Below are 13,401 nucleotides of genomic sequence, written 5' to 3'. Positions count from 1 at the left end.
AGGAAACTATATTCTCAATTGTTACAAAAGCACAATAAAAAGGGGAAGAATTTTTTATTTAGTGATCCTGAATACCATGTGATTTGGAGACATTTGCAGTAACAAAACCCTCTTTTGCTCAGCAGTGGCACTTTGTGTTTTGTTGCCTCCTAAGTCCAAGGAAATAGTTTCCTTAAGATATCACCAGAGTAGCATACAAGACTTAGGAGGGAGATAAGTGAAGGATGATTATTCCCATATCTGAGATGTGAACATCAGGCATGTTGATGGGACTTGTATATATTTATATTTAATGACCAGTGAGGCCAGGAATACAAACCAGCTGGAGGCTGCTGGGACTCTTCCTCTGCACTCAAGCCAAATCAGGCAACACTCATTCCAGCTACTGCTTGGAACTGCTTGGTTTCATGTTGGCTTTCCTGGGCTTTTGCCAAGCCCTGGTAGACCCAAACCAGTCTAGCTGCTACAGCTCTGGTGTCAGAAGCAACCCCTACCTCAGTGGGGTCTGCTGGCAAGCTGACAGGTAGGAAGAAAGACATTTACAGTACTACAGTCAGCAGTGAGAAGAACAAATGTCAGCCAAACCTCTCTTGTAAGGTGAGCAGGTTTGGAAGAAGTAGCAAGAAACAGTTGGAGAAAAATCATGTCCCTGAAACAGCATTTCTATGGGGCTGAAGCAAGAACTGCCCTATAGCCACCTGGCTGAGATTTAAGTAGCTGCTTGAAGAGATGCCCAGCTGCACTTGGTCAGCAGACAGTGCAGAGGGGAGCCCTCTGGGGAAAGGAGGGAAGTAGTGAGGCTTCTTCCTCCCTGTTGGAAGTGATGGCATGTGCCAGCTGCAGCCAAGAATGAGCCTTGTCATTTGTGAGGGAAAAGATGTATTTAAGTAACACTTCAATCCAAAGGAGTGGCAAAATAAAATAGAGGTTATGGTTATCAGTGTCATTCCATCTTCTCAGAGTGAAACACAGAGACTGCTCCAACAATTAACAAAAACTTCATGTGTCTTCAGCTGAAACACAAGCACTGCCTTACCCAAGTGTGAAGAGTCACTTGTGAGACCTGCAGGGTGCTCTGTCTTTATCCTGCCGTGAAGCCAAAAGGAGAAGCTGGATTTTTCTTTCACATGAGCTGCAATGTGCCTCATGCTGTAGGCACTGATGAGAAATGGCTCTGTGATCTCTGTGTGTGGCACAGGGTCCCTTCTAGCACTGTTTGGGGCATTTCAGCAGTGTCTGAAAGGGCCAGCAGGACTATCCATCTCCATCCTAGCATCTGCTGCCTCACCTCTGCCTGGCTGGGAAGTTTTCTAGCTCCAGAAGCTAGAGCATGGAGCTAAAGTTCAAAAGTCAGTGGGAGTTACAGAATTTAAAAATATAATTTTAGTGGTCATCTAAGTAAACAGACCATTGTGCACAGTGTGTAGTTGGTCTGTTAAATCAGAGAGCTGTGCCTCCAAATCAGAGAAAGAACCTCTCAGGTGATTAGTGTTACCTATTGCTTCTGAGATCAAGATGAGCACACAGAATTGTGCTCATAGAGCACAAAGATCCCAACATGGAGGATAGGAGAGAAAGGCTGATGTAGAGTTTAGGTCTAAAAATGTGAAGGGAGTTTCATTTTCAAGCGCGAGCTCAACATCCCAATCCAAATGCTCTCCCTTATGAGATATATGCTTATTTCAGAAACAGTTGTATCTGTCATTATGGTTTTTGCCACTTCCTGCCTTTTCTCACCATTGTATCCAAGTGTGAGCACAAGGTGCTGGGTTGGGCAGTATCCAATTGTTTTACATTTCTTTTTTTTTTTCTCCTCAGAGATGGTGAAATGTCTCCCAAATGCCAAACCAACTCCCAAGGCTCAGCTAGTGTGCAGTAAGACAGGAGGCATAGAGAGCTGCTTCCTGTCATGCCCATCCAATACTCTTTTTGTTCCAGGTTTGTGCAAATTATTTGTCCTCTTCATCTAGGATGTGACTTGTTGACTTTTCTCTCTTAATGCATTCATGATTCTTGCATTCATTTTTTGTTATGGACAACAGTAAATGAGCAAAACCTCATTATAAATTAAATCAAGAAGAGCTGATTGTCAACTTCACATGAGAAGTTTGGTCCTTCATTGTTAAATTTGAGACGTCAGTTGAGAGGGTGGGAAAATTCTAACAAAAAGCTTGTATTAAAAAATAACAAGAATTCACTGAAATCAACTGTTCATTTTTGCCTTCCCTTTTGCCACAGCAATTCAATAGATAACAATTTCTTTCTGCACCATCCTGGTTAACATGGGTGCATCTCTCAGTCCAGCTGAGTATTATTTATAAAAAATAGGGCATTTCATTCCCCTCCCTCTTTTTATTTTTTACCATTTGCTAGTGGTAGTTTTCATCTTCACATTTTTTCAGGGAAGAAGGAGGGGATTGCTACTCCTTTTTCATAGATCTTCTGGCACAGGAATATTTTTGGGTGTCTACTTTTCATGTTTAGTCTTGGCATTATATGCAATCCAGCTAACATTTTATTCACATTTTATTACCAGTTTAGGAGATATTAGTGGAACTGTGCATTTCTCTAATTGTAAGCACCAAGACAGAGTTTTATCTCTGTAATATGTAAACACTGTTATAGTTCTAAGCACACCATTTCTGTTTTTGCCAATAAGTTCTGTTGGAGCCTGAAGCTAAAATTATTATGAAAATACATGGTTTATTTTCTAAATTACAGGGAAGCAGAAGGACTTTGCCATGGACAAACACAAAATATTTTTTACTTGTGCACACCTAACCTTGTGCCAAATCACTTATGAAATGTATCATTCCAGTGCTGGAAGAAACAAACCTTGCCATCAACACTGTGAAGTGTCGAAGGTTTTTAGCAAAGTATTTCAGCCACTTAAAATCCAAGCTCAGCACTTAAAATATCTCATTGTTTAGCAGCTCTGAGAAGCTGAAGCCCAGAGTTTGGTGAGGCTGTTGCCCATGTGCTGACTGTGTTCTGTCCCCCAGACTCAGAGAACAGCTACACGCTGAGCTGCGGCGTCCCCGTGCAGCACGGCAAGGCACAGCCCAGGCGCAACTCCACCCTGCCCAGCTGCTCAGGTGGGTCTGCCCTGCTTGCTCCCCTCTCCTGGGCCCCAGAGGGAGGGCATGGACCTCGGGGATTGCAGGACATCAGGCTCATTCCTAGGTAAGGCAAGGGTTAAGGTCTTGCCTAATAACAGAAGGAAAAGCCTTGCCACAGGGTTGAAGCGGTGTAAGATAAAAAAGTAATTATTGCAAAAAAGTGGGAAGGTAAAAAAGTAATTCTTCTATGAAAGCTTTCAGGTGCACAAAATATGGCTCCGTGCACATGTGGTACAGGATTTCTGTAATTCTGTAAGGTTAATTAATTAGGATATCTGGCTGGGACATCCAATAGGAAATCAGTTACCCCAGTAATCCACCCATGGGTCAGTCCCCTTGGGGCTTCTTTGCTCTCTTCTCTTGTCTCTTAAGTTCTGGTAGAAAATAAGATGTCCTTGTCAGGAATTCTCTTCTTAAGAATAAGGCTAAACAGAATTCCAAATATGTATTAGTAGGGTTAGCTTATTATTCTAAAATCTAAGAGAAAAGGTAAGAAAAATACCAGGAGTTATATAACCATGTATGAATGGTCTACAAAGCTACAAATATATTGAAAATTTATAAAAAGCAAAAGTCTTGAGGCATCAAAGGTAGCCAATGTTCCCCAAAAACTTGAAGCCTGGCAAAATTAGAAACAGCTGAAACAACATCCACCAGTAGGAAGAGTCAGCTCACCTTACACATACCTGCTGTACTTCTCTCCCATTTTCCAGTTCTCCATGTATTTCTTATATATCTGGGATGTGCTGGGAGGTACAGTGCTGTGGAGTGACACAGCCTGGCAGCAGATGTGCCTGCTTGTGGCACAGGATCAGGCCACCTCTAAAGTCCTGCCTCAGCAAAGCCCTACCAAGGAAAGAGGGACCCACACTGTGGCATCACCTGGGACCACCCTCCACCTTCTGCAGGGCCAGCAGGCATCCCAAAGCTGCTGGCAGGTGACATCCAGGCCAGTCTTTTACTCCAGGGACTTTGTGAGGAAATCAACCAGCAGCTCCATTTTCTACTCATTGCATGACTGCATAACAGCCTTTAAAACAAGACTGTGAAAGCTGCCTTGGGTTTAAAACTGAGGGATAAAGCTTGCAAGCCACAGACTGCAATAGAGGCAGCTCCTTTGGATGGTTTTCAGTTGCCAGCAACATAGCTCCACTAAATTAACCTTACTGGCACTAGCAGGAGCAGAGCTACAAGTAACATGGGAATTCACAGACAGAGAGCCCAGAAAAAAAATAAAGGTAGGAATTAATCTTTCTCATAGTAAAAGATAAATTCACCCAAAATCTGAGATGTGCAGAGCAAGCATGGTGCTAGCACATTCATTGACCTGGTTGGGCCCAAGGGTAGGTACTCTCTTAAAAATCGAACTTGTGGAAATGGACCCCCTTGCACAAGCTGTGTAATTCTTGGGCTGACTCTTTTCTAAGTCACAAGAAAGCTTTTGAGACTGTTTTTAAAAATAAGATCCAGATCTCGTTTCATTTCTGTTGCAATGGTAGCTTTTTTACTTTACATCAACAGATTCTCCAGCCCCTCCAATCAAGCAGAAAGCTCGTTTTAAAATCAAAGATGCAAAATGCCATTTACGGCCTCGCAGCAAAGAAAAAACCAAAGATTCTGGGAAGCAGGCTGTTTCAGGTAGGTGGTTTCTTCCAGTATGTAAACAGGACTTAATTTTTTTGTTTGTTTTTTTTCTTGTTCATTTGCATGCTTTGTTTTCATGCTGCAGATAGGGAAAAAAAATCAATGGTTTACATATTTGGTCTGAATTTAAGTTAAGGCCAAGGGTCCCTCTGTGGCTGAACAGTGCCTTGGGTTTGGATCTTGGGTGCTGAAAATCTCACCAGTTGCTTTGAAAAATCTTTGTTCAAAAGTACATGATTTGGGAATGAAGCTGATCCTTTTTCTGGCCTTGTAATGGCACAAATACCCTGAGTCAAAAAGCTGTGACTAATGCAAAGTTATATGAAACCATGTCAGTTTGGTTTGGTTTGGTTTTCCCAAATGAGGTTTTTAAAAGAAAAGAAAAGAAAAGCTATTATTTGTTTGGTTTATGCTGGATTACTAACCTATTGTAGCACCAAAGACAACCCCTAAAAAGGAAGGTTATTATGAAAATCTGATGTTACACAGCCTTAGATCTTTTGTTATGAAAGAGGGAGTAGTTATGATGTTAGAAAAAATATTTATAAGATTTAGATGTCATTAACAAAAATGTGGTATTAAAAAAGTTAAATTGCTACTTAACTTAGCAGCTTACACCAAACATCTACTGGTGATGCATTCTGTTATGAATTTGTCTTACCACCACTTTCACTAGCGAGTGAGAAATCTTACTTGAGCCCTGAACAGAGAAGAGTAAAAATACCTATTTTTTAAAAAGTGAATAGTTTAAAGATTTTATTTTTAAAATTTAGACTCATATTTCATCTTTATCCCACAGTCTACATTTTGTATCTCTCATTTTACAAGTATTGACTTAAGTCTTAGTCATCAAGATGCTTACCCTGTGAATAAGATGTGATCATGAGACTCATTTTTAAAGTCATAGAAGCCGAATTTTTTGGTCCATACACTCACTATGGGAATGTGTTTCTTGGATACATTTCCTTGTCCTTTGCTTGCTTTGCTTTGTGTTTGTTATGTCATCTGAACCTCTGAGTCTAACAATAAGATTACATAGTGTAACCACACCCTTGGAATGAAATCCTTCTGGTGTCTTGAGTGCTACAAACTTCTCTGTCTTCCCTGACCTGGAAGGTTCATCACTTGTGACAAACTACAATTCTTGCTCAGATAAAACCTTCCAATACACTTTCATAACCTCACAATCAAAGCCTTTTAAAGCCTTTGCTATCTGATGATTGTCACTTCTGAAAGAGATAGAATACTCACTGATAGAGTCCCAGGCCTGACATTCTCACAGATTTATGAAATTGACTCCCTTGCCTTGTTCAGCCATCAAATATAGTTTATAGTATTTGCTGATTTAAAATAATTTCTGTAAAGAGCTTTCTAATCCTTGTGCAAAAAGGGTTGGGCAGTTTTAGGCATTGGAGGCACCACTGTGCAGCTGAGCATCACCAGGCTGTGCTTTTGCCTTCTGCATTCATAGCAAAATGAGCAATCCCAACACTGCCCAGCGAAGGAGGTGTCTCACAATACACAGGAAATGTTATGAAGCCTGTCACTGCCTTCATGATAACCCAGTGAGATATCACCTGTTAGCCTGTCATGTGCTACTTTGCTACTTGATTTCTTCCCTGTGTTTCTTCTCTCATGCAAAGGAGGTCAGTTCCCCTGTACAGACAACTGCCAGGTGACCTTTGTGAACCTCAAGTGCGATTCTTCCAAGAAAAAACGCCGAGGCCGCAAGTCGCCATCAAAAGAAGTGTCCCATATCACTGCAGAGTTTGAAGTGGAGATGAAGTCTGAAGAAGTCTCAGGTTTGTGAAAGATTGGTCTGTGGAGAGAAATCAGAATTTAGTTCCTCGGGGTGTTATTAAAATCTCTTTGATGTTATTTCATCAAGCTGCCATGAACACCTTTTAGCACAACACCTTGTTCAACAACCTCTCCAAAATCAAAGTTTCAGAGCTTTAATTGAAAAGAGCCAGGGATGAAATTAAGCCAAAGGAACAAAAACTGAACCTGCATCAAAATTCCTTCAAGGCCTTGAGTTAAGACATGTGCTTTAATCCAGTGTGATTTCTTTAAACAGCAGAAGTGCTAATCAATGTACAGGGAACATAAAGATTAGGTAGAAGTTCTGCAAAAATGATGATAAAAATATCCTCTGAAATGTAAGTTGCTGAATATTTACTCTGTGAAGCAGAGAGTTTTATCACATAGTTGAAAAATTCATGTTTTCTTACCAAACTTTGGAATAAAAGTAATTGCCTCAAGTTATAAATGAGATGATATTATGTTATAAATTCCAGCCAAAGAAAATGTGGACTGAATCCTATAAAGATGTCAGTCCTCAAAGGCAGATTTCTTAACCTTGAGGGGCACATCATTAGCCAAGTGATTCAAACAGCAGTTGTGCCTGAAAATACCTTTCTTTTTATCACTAACACAAAGGTGTTTTGGTCAGGGAAGTGGCAGGAGTTCCTAATCAACTGAGAAAAGCATGGGCAGAGAAAATTCAGGAGCAGTAATGGTGGCAGACTGAACACACACCTGAAGGAGAGCACATTGGGATTGATGCTTTCTGCAGCACTCAATGTGCACTTGCAGGCCATGGAACTGCTCCGTGGACCTCCGGATACTCTCCTGTCCCTTTGAAAGGCCTGATATTGAATACAGTGAGCTGCTGCTTCAATTTATATGGACAAGACAGTGAAACAAACAGAGGTGTCATAGTGCAATGCAGGCTAAACTTTTTGTTAAGCACCTCTTTTAAACATGAATCTCAATTGCTTCTAGTTTTGTTATCATTTCCCATCTAGACACCTGTAACATTGACTGTGTTCGGAAAAGGATGGAGCAGAAGCTGCAAACTGCAATCAAAACATTGAGGAAATCTATTAATAAACAGCAATTTTACATTCAGTTTTCTGGGACAGAATATGAAGTGGCTCAGAAGCCAGCTAAAGCTACTGAAGGGCATGAAGCGTGCAGTACAGGGCAAGTACTGCAGGATGGAAAATGTGGTAAGTCCAAAGAGCTCGAATATTCAGTCATATCCCCCAAATCAAGCAGTCTGAAATTACCTTTTCCATGGTGAACTCGGGAGGAAATCTCTGAGATAATGATTTAGAATTTAATGATCAGTATTACTCAGCATATATGCATGGACTATTGATGGTTCATAAGACTCTGAAGGGAATTCATTAGATGGTTGTAGGAAAACAGAAGTGTAAATATGGATACATTCCCATGCTGTCAGGTGGTAGATATCAAAACCTGCCACAAGACAATGTTGGCAGTTAGTTGCCAGTTGCTCCCATCTTACAAAAATATATTTACATTTATTTACATTTATTTATATTTGTATATATTTACAATTCGGTAAAAAAATAATATGATGTTTGCCTAGTTGCTGTGTATTTACTTTTATATCATCAGTGTCAGTCTCCTCACCATCAAACAATCCATGATCCATGGATATGTTATATTTCATGCTCAAGAGGTCCAGTTAAAAAATAAAGTACAGAAATCTATTTCATGCAAAATACCTAATTCCTTTAAGCCTTTTCCCATGTTATCAGGCTCTAGTGCTTTGCTGGGGACAATGTGCTAATGCAAATTTATTAATGGCAGTTCTCAGCACTGCAAGCTTTCTAATCACTTACAGACATCTTTTCAAAATCAGCATACCTATTTTTCCAGCTTTTGAGATACCAAGTGACTTACAAGCCAAAAGAGGTCCCATCTGATAGGTGCTTCCAGTGAGTGGGTTCAGAAGTAGTTGTAATCATATGGGAAGAGTGATATAGAAACTGTATTTGAAAGGTTGTTGCTATCAGTATCTAGAAACTGGACATTATCTAGACATTTTAACCACCCCTACCCAGCAGAGAAAAATGTGAAATGCAGTTACGTGCCCTGTTGAAGCCAGAAAAGCGCGTGTATTCATATCTGTATTTAGGATGCTGTACAACTGGGGTATTTGAGTGGCAAGAGACAGAAATTATTACAGAAGTTATTACAGGGAATACATTGCCAGTGGAGAAATCTCTAGAACTGATCTCAGGGGACAGACTTTTTGTTGTCATCTGCCATAAAACCAACTTGTAACTGCACATGTTATAAACTAAAAGCTCACACTTCCCACACTTTATGCAGCACTGCTTTGATTAACTGCAAGATACTCTTTCAAGACTGCACCCAGCTTTATTAACACACATGTGTGATAAACACCTGAGTGCACTACAAAGCCATTTAATATTTTAAACATTAGAAGCAGGACCTCACCCTGATAAAATTGACCTAAACCCCAGTAGAGATAGGTCTGTTTACATCAGCATCCTGGACTAATACATGCAAAACATGTGCCATCATAATCCTGGGGCCAAAGACATCCACCTTCTCTAAATGTTCGATGTTAGGGTGAATAATGTGATCAAAGTGAACATCCTTACGTATGCTCCCCCTTGTTTCCTCAGTTACCTGCAGCACGGGCACCTTCTATAGCGGAGAACACAAGCAGTGCGTCCCGTGCTCGCCAGGAACCTACCAGGACACAGAAGGCCAGCTCACCTGTGAGCCTTGCCCCAGCAACGATGGCCAGGGAGTAGCGGGCGCCCGCAACGTCTCGGAATGTGGAGGCAAGTTGAACTTGATCATAAAAGCTTTAGGTGTTGCCACGCGTACACCCTGTGAGGCAAGGAGGCTGAAAGAGGAGAGAGCCTGCCACAGTTCTGGCTTGTAAAGGTAATAGAAGAAATCTCTGTCCACTTACAAGCAATGGATGGTTTGGCTCAGGCCATCTGCTCCCATTGCTGATGAGATGATGGGATCTGCTGCAACAGTGTGAGTTATGGGATGGAAATGAGCAAGCCAAGCAAAGCACTTTGCTTCACCTCAGGTATGGAAATGCCTTGACTTGTTAGGACTCATCAATGTATTGTGAGCCAAAGGGATGGATTGCTTTGGACTGGTATTGGTGAGTCTAATAATGAACCTTCTCATTTAGTGTTTTGCATGAGATGCAGCTTACTTGCTCTAATTAGCAGCAATTATCAATTTGAGATAGTTATCCTGTAGGGATCTGTAACCCAGACTCAGAACTAATGATTGCAATTTTCAGCACTGCTTGAATGCACTGTAACTTTGTGATGTAGCATCTCTGATTCAACTTCATGATTTATAAACTAAATTATAATGATGATAATACCTGATGCTTCTACTGTAACTTGATCAGTCTAAGTTTTTAAGATACAACTGTTTATTTTCTTTACCTCATTTCATTACAGACTATCAGAATCTAGTTTATAGCAGATACATTATGTGACTTTGAAATAAATCTGTCCTATCTGCTACACAAGTTCTAGCTTGAAAACTTCATCCATGTAATTTACATTACTGAGTTCTTCAAGGATATCTAAAGAGAACACATGGCAAATATCACTTGAGAAACTGATACTTTTTCTCATCTACTGAATAAAAAATAACTGCAGTGTCACCAGTCCAAACACATGATAGATTTTGCTGATTTGCTGTATGAAGGAACTATCCGACAAAAAATTTGAAACACCTGTGCATTTTTGCTATGCTGATTTGTTTTTATCCATAACACAAGAAAAGCATATCAAAATACAGTCTGAGTTTATAAAGATTGTCTATGGCATACTGACAAAAGCAGCAAAACAACTAGAAGAAAAAGACTTTTGTTTCAAAGCTTACATTGGAATTATTGTTCTGTACAACAACAAAAAAAAAACCCTTCTGATTATTTTTGCAAAGTGGATTTATCTCACAATGGTTATTGTCAGATCAAAACAGTCTGTTTTTCTGCTCAGCTCTCCCCTTTTCCTCTGGAAGCAGCAAAAGAGAATATACTTTGGACTTCATGAATTTCCCTGTCAAAGATTTTATCAAAATTTGTGTCAGCACATGTGGCTTTGTTAGAAACTCTGTACTGTCTGTACTCACTGCCAGTAATCAATAGTCTTTTTGCATCCTATCTTCCAGAGCAGAAATGCCTGTGCAGTAACCCATAAACTTTCACTGAAATCCTCACTTCTAAATGTGAGGAATGTACAGTCCATGTGTCAGAGATTTTAAGTGCCTGTTGTGCAGAAATCACTTGTAGCTGCAAGTGAATTCCGTGCTGCAATGAGTTGCGCCTGCCTGGACACCAGGCACCCACCAAAGCTGATCCCTCACTGCCTTCCTCAGCTGGAGAGGGGAGAGACAGGTTTAATGTTCATGACTTAAGGACAGGAAGAGACCCCTCACCAAATATCAAACAGACTTGAATTGGGAAAATTCAGTGAATTCATTACTAATCAAAATAAGAGCAGGACAAGGAGAAATAAAATATCTCCTAAAAACACCTCTTCCACACACCTCCCTCCTTTCCAGCTCTACCTCCTCCCACCCAGCAGTGCAGGGAGATGGGAATGGGGATTATGGTCAATTCATCACACTGATGTTGTTCCTGCTGCTGCTCCAGCATGGGGCCCCTCCCACAGGAGACTTAATTAACTTCCCAATGTGACTCCATCTCATGGGCAAGAGTTCTCCAAGTCACTTTTCCAGAGGGTCAGTCCTTCAGGCACAGCCTGCTCCAGCATGTGTCCCCCACAAGGGTCACCAATCCCACAAGGAAACACGTTCCAGTCTGGGTTCCAGTAACCAGTTGGACCAGGCCAGTTAGATCAGTTTTGCTCCTAATAACAAGAGCAAAATTGTCCTCAAATTAGTAACATCATAATATTTCTCTGAGGTCTGTGTTACTACAGCCAGTTTGTACAGTCATATTTCAGCCAGCTGGTATGGGAGCACAAGGAGATCCTGGAGATCCTGACCCCAGAGGTGTCCACAGGAGTTTGGCTTTTGTGGGGACAGAACTTGGACTTGGCTTTCACTCAGGAGCTCTAGTTCATCCTAAGTACCAAAGTTCCTGACTCATGCCAAGCACCCAAAATACTGAATGCCCCAAACATTTCCTAGCAAGTATCAGGGTTGTTATGAGACTGCAACAATACCTAGAGCTCTCAAAACATTCTTATTTGCAAGCCAGTTGTTTCTGTCTGCTGTTCAGCTCTCAGGGAAGCTAAATTATAAAGTACTGGGGTTCGGCAACCTCAGGGAATATGTAGCATCTCACAGTGCTGGTGCCCCAGTCTGGAGTGGGGTGGAGACACACATTCATGCCACAGTCTTGAAAAACCTGACATCCTGGTTCTCAGGTTCACAGAGGAAAGTACTGAAGCTAGCAAGAACCAAGCCAAACAAATTCCTATCAGAAACTGCCTGGAGAGCGAATTTGGAAACTTCTGTCAGTAGATTGATTCACAAAGCAATTTGCTTTACACAAATCTCTGTTTCCTGGCAGAGGAGCACCTGACAAGCAGTAGTTTTCACAACTATGTGAAAAGCTGCTGGTGTTAGGTATTCTCATAGACAAGGTGCTGGACTGCTACCATCCCATCTGGTAAATAAACCCCACAATCCACTGTCTACATCTCTAACTTGGAGGTACAAAAACTTGCTTCATAGGCATGATTCAGTTCCATTTCTTCCTATAAAGTGCTTTTGAAATACTGAGATGAAAGATTTGGTGAAAGTACAAAATATTCTAATGAAATCTTAGTAGACCCCTTTCTTAAAAAAAAAAATCCAAACAGAATCATAGTTGCCAAAAAGCACATTATGAAACTGGTTCTATTTACTGGTGGGGGTTTTAGGAAGAAGATACAGGAACAATACAAAATATGCAGGTAAGATTAGAATTTGATCTGCAGCTGTCTTGATGTCACATGATTAAGTGAAAGAAAGCCTTGCTAACTACTTGTGGGTTTTATACTTCATCCAGAAATGTCAACACACTAATAGAGATGATCATTTTCAATTTCTAGGGCAGTGTTCTCCTGGGCACTACTCTTCAGATGGTTTTAAACCTTGTACAGTCTGTCCTCTTGGTACATATCAGCCTGAACCAGGAAGGACCCTCTGCTTTCCCTGTGGCGGTGGGCTTGTGACCAAATACGAAGGTGCTGTTTCCTTTCAAGACTGTGAAACCAAAGGTGAATTCAAAATCCTTCCACAATTCATCTTCCTACTTCTGGGCCTTTGGTTTATTATCATCAGTGCCAAGGGGCTCCTGAAGGCTCCAAAACAAACATTGTTGCTGCACGGGCGTGTGATTAAATATAATGGTCAAGAGATCTGTAAACTGGGAATGGTCTCCTGGGGTTGTGCAGGCTGAACAGGGTTTATGGTTTTCTTTGGAATTTACCACAGGCAGGCAGGGGGTCAGCACTGCTATTGGTAAGGGAATCAGCCCCACTGTGTGGCAATAAATAACACAAACTTGGACTAGACGATGCTTTAGCTTTCATGTCTTGTATATTTTTATTTACTGTATCACAAAAACTAAACAGTACAAAAGTTACACCAAGTTAAGGATTACTCATGGGCTAGGCCGAAACTGTAAGGGTGCAACGCATTCTGTATTCCATAATGTCAACTTCCAGTGCCAATGCTGAAGAAGGAATCTGCCCAAATGCATTTTGGTTTAGTTACTGAAATGACATGCTGGCCCTGGCAAACAGACACTATTGGAAACCTCTCTCCTGCTACTCTGAAAGTAATTTTTCTTGTTGAGGTG

The 13,401-nt window shown here is 41.0% G+C and overlaps 1 protein-coding gene across 2 annotated transcripts in view; it reads left to right on the top strand.

Moving 5' to 3' along the window:
- SCUBE1 (signal peptide, CUB domain and EGF like domain containing 1) overlaps positions 1-13,401 on the top strand; it is a 192,937-nt gene that overhangs the window by 167,668 nt on the left and 11,868 nt on the right. For both annotated transcript variants that reach the window (XM_071422622.1, XM_071422621.1), the window contains 7 exons: positions 1,819-1,938; positions 3,003-3,095; positions 4,641-4,757; positions 6,407-6,565; positions 7,571-7,774; positions 9,230-9,391; positions 12,650-12,817. In XM_071422622.1, coding sequence (XP_071278723.1) covers positions 1,819-1,938; positions 3,003-3,095; positions 4,641-4,757; positions 6,407-6,565; positions 7,571-7,774; positions 9,230-9,391; positions 12,650-12,817 — 1,023 coding nt within the window. The remainder of the gene's footprint in view (positions 1-1,818; positions 1,939-3,002; positions 3,096-4,640; positions 4,758-6,406; positions 6,566-7,570; positions 7,775-9,229; positions 9,392-12,649; positions 12,818-13,401) is intronic.

Source organism: Agelaius tricolor, unplaced genomic scaffold (genome assembly GCF_023055355.1).
Source record: "Agelaius tricolor isolate 1412-34295 unplaced genomic scaffold, bAgeTri1.0.p SCAF_3, whole genome shotgun sequence".
Lineage (NCBI taxonomy): Eukaryota > Metazoa > Chordata > Aves > Passeriformes > Icteridae > Agelaius > Agelaius tricolor.
This window is presented reverse-complemented; position numbering and strand designations above follow the sequence as displayed.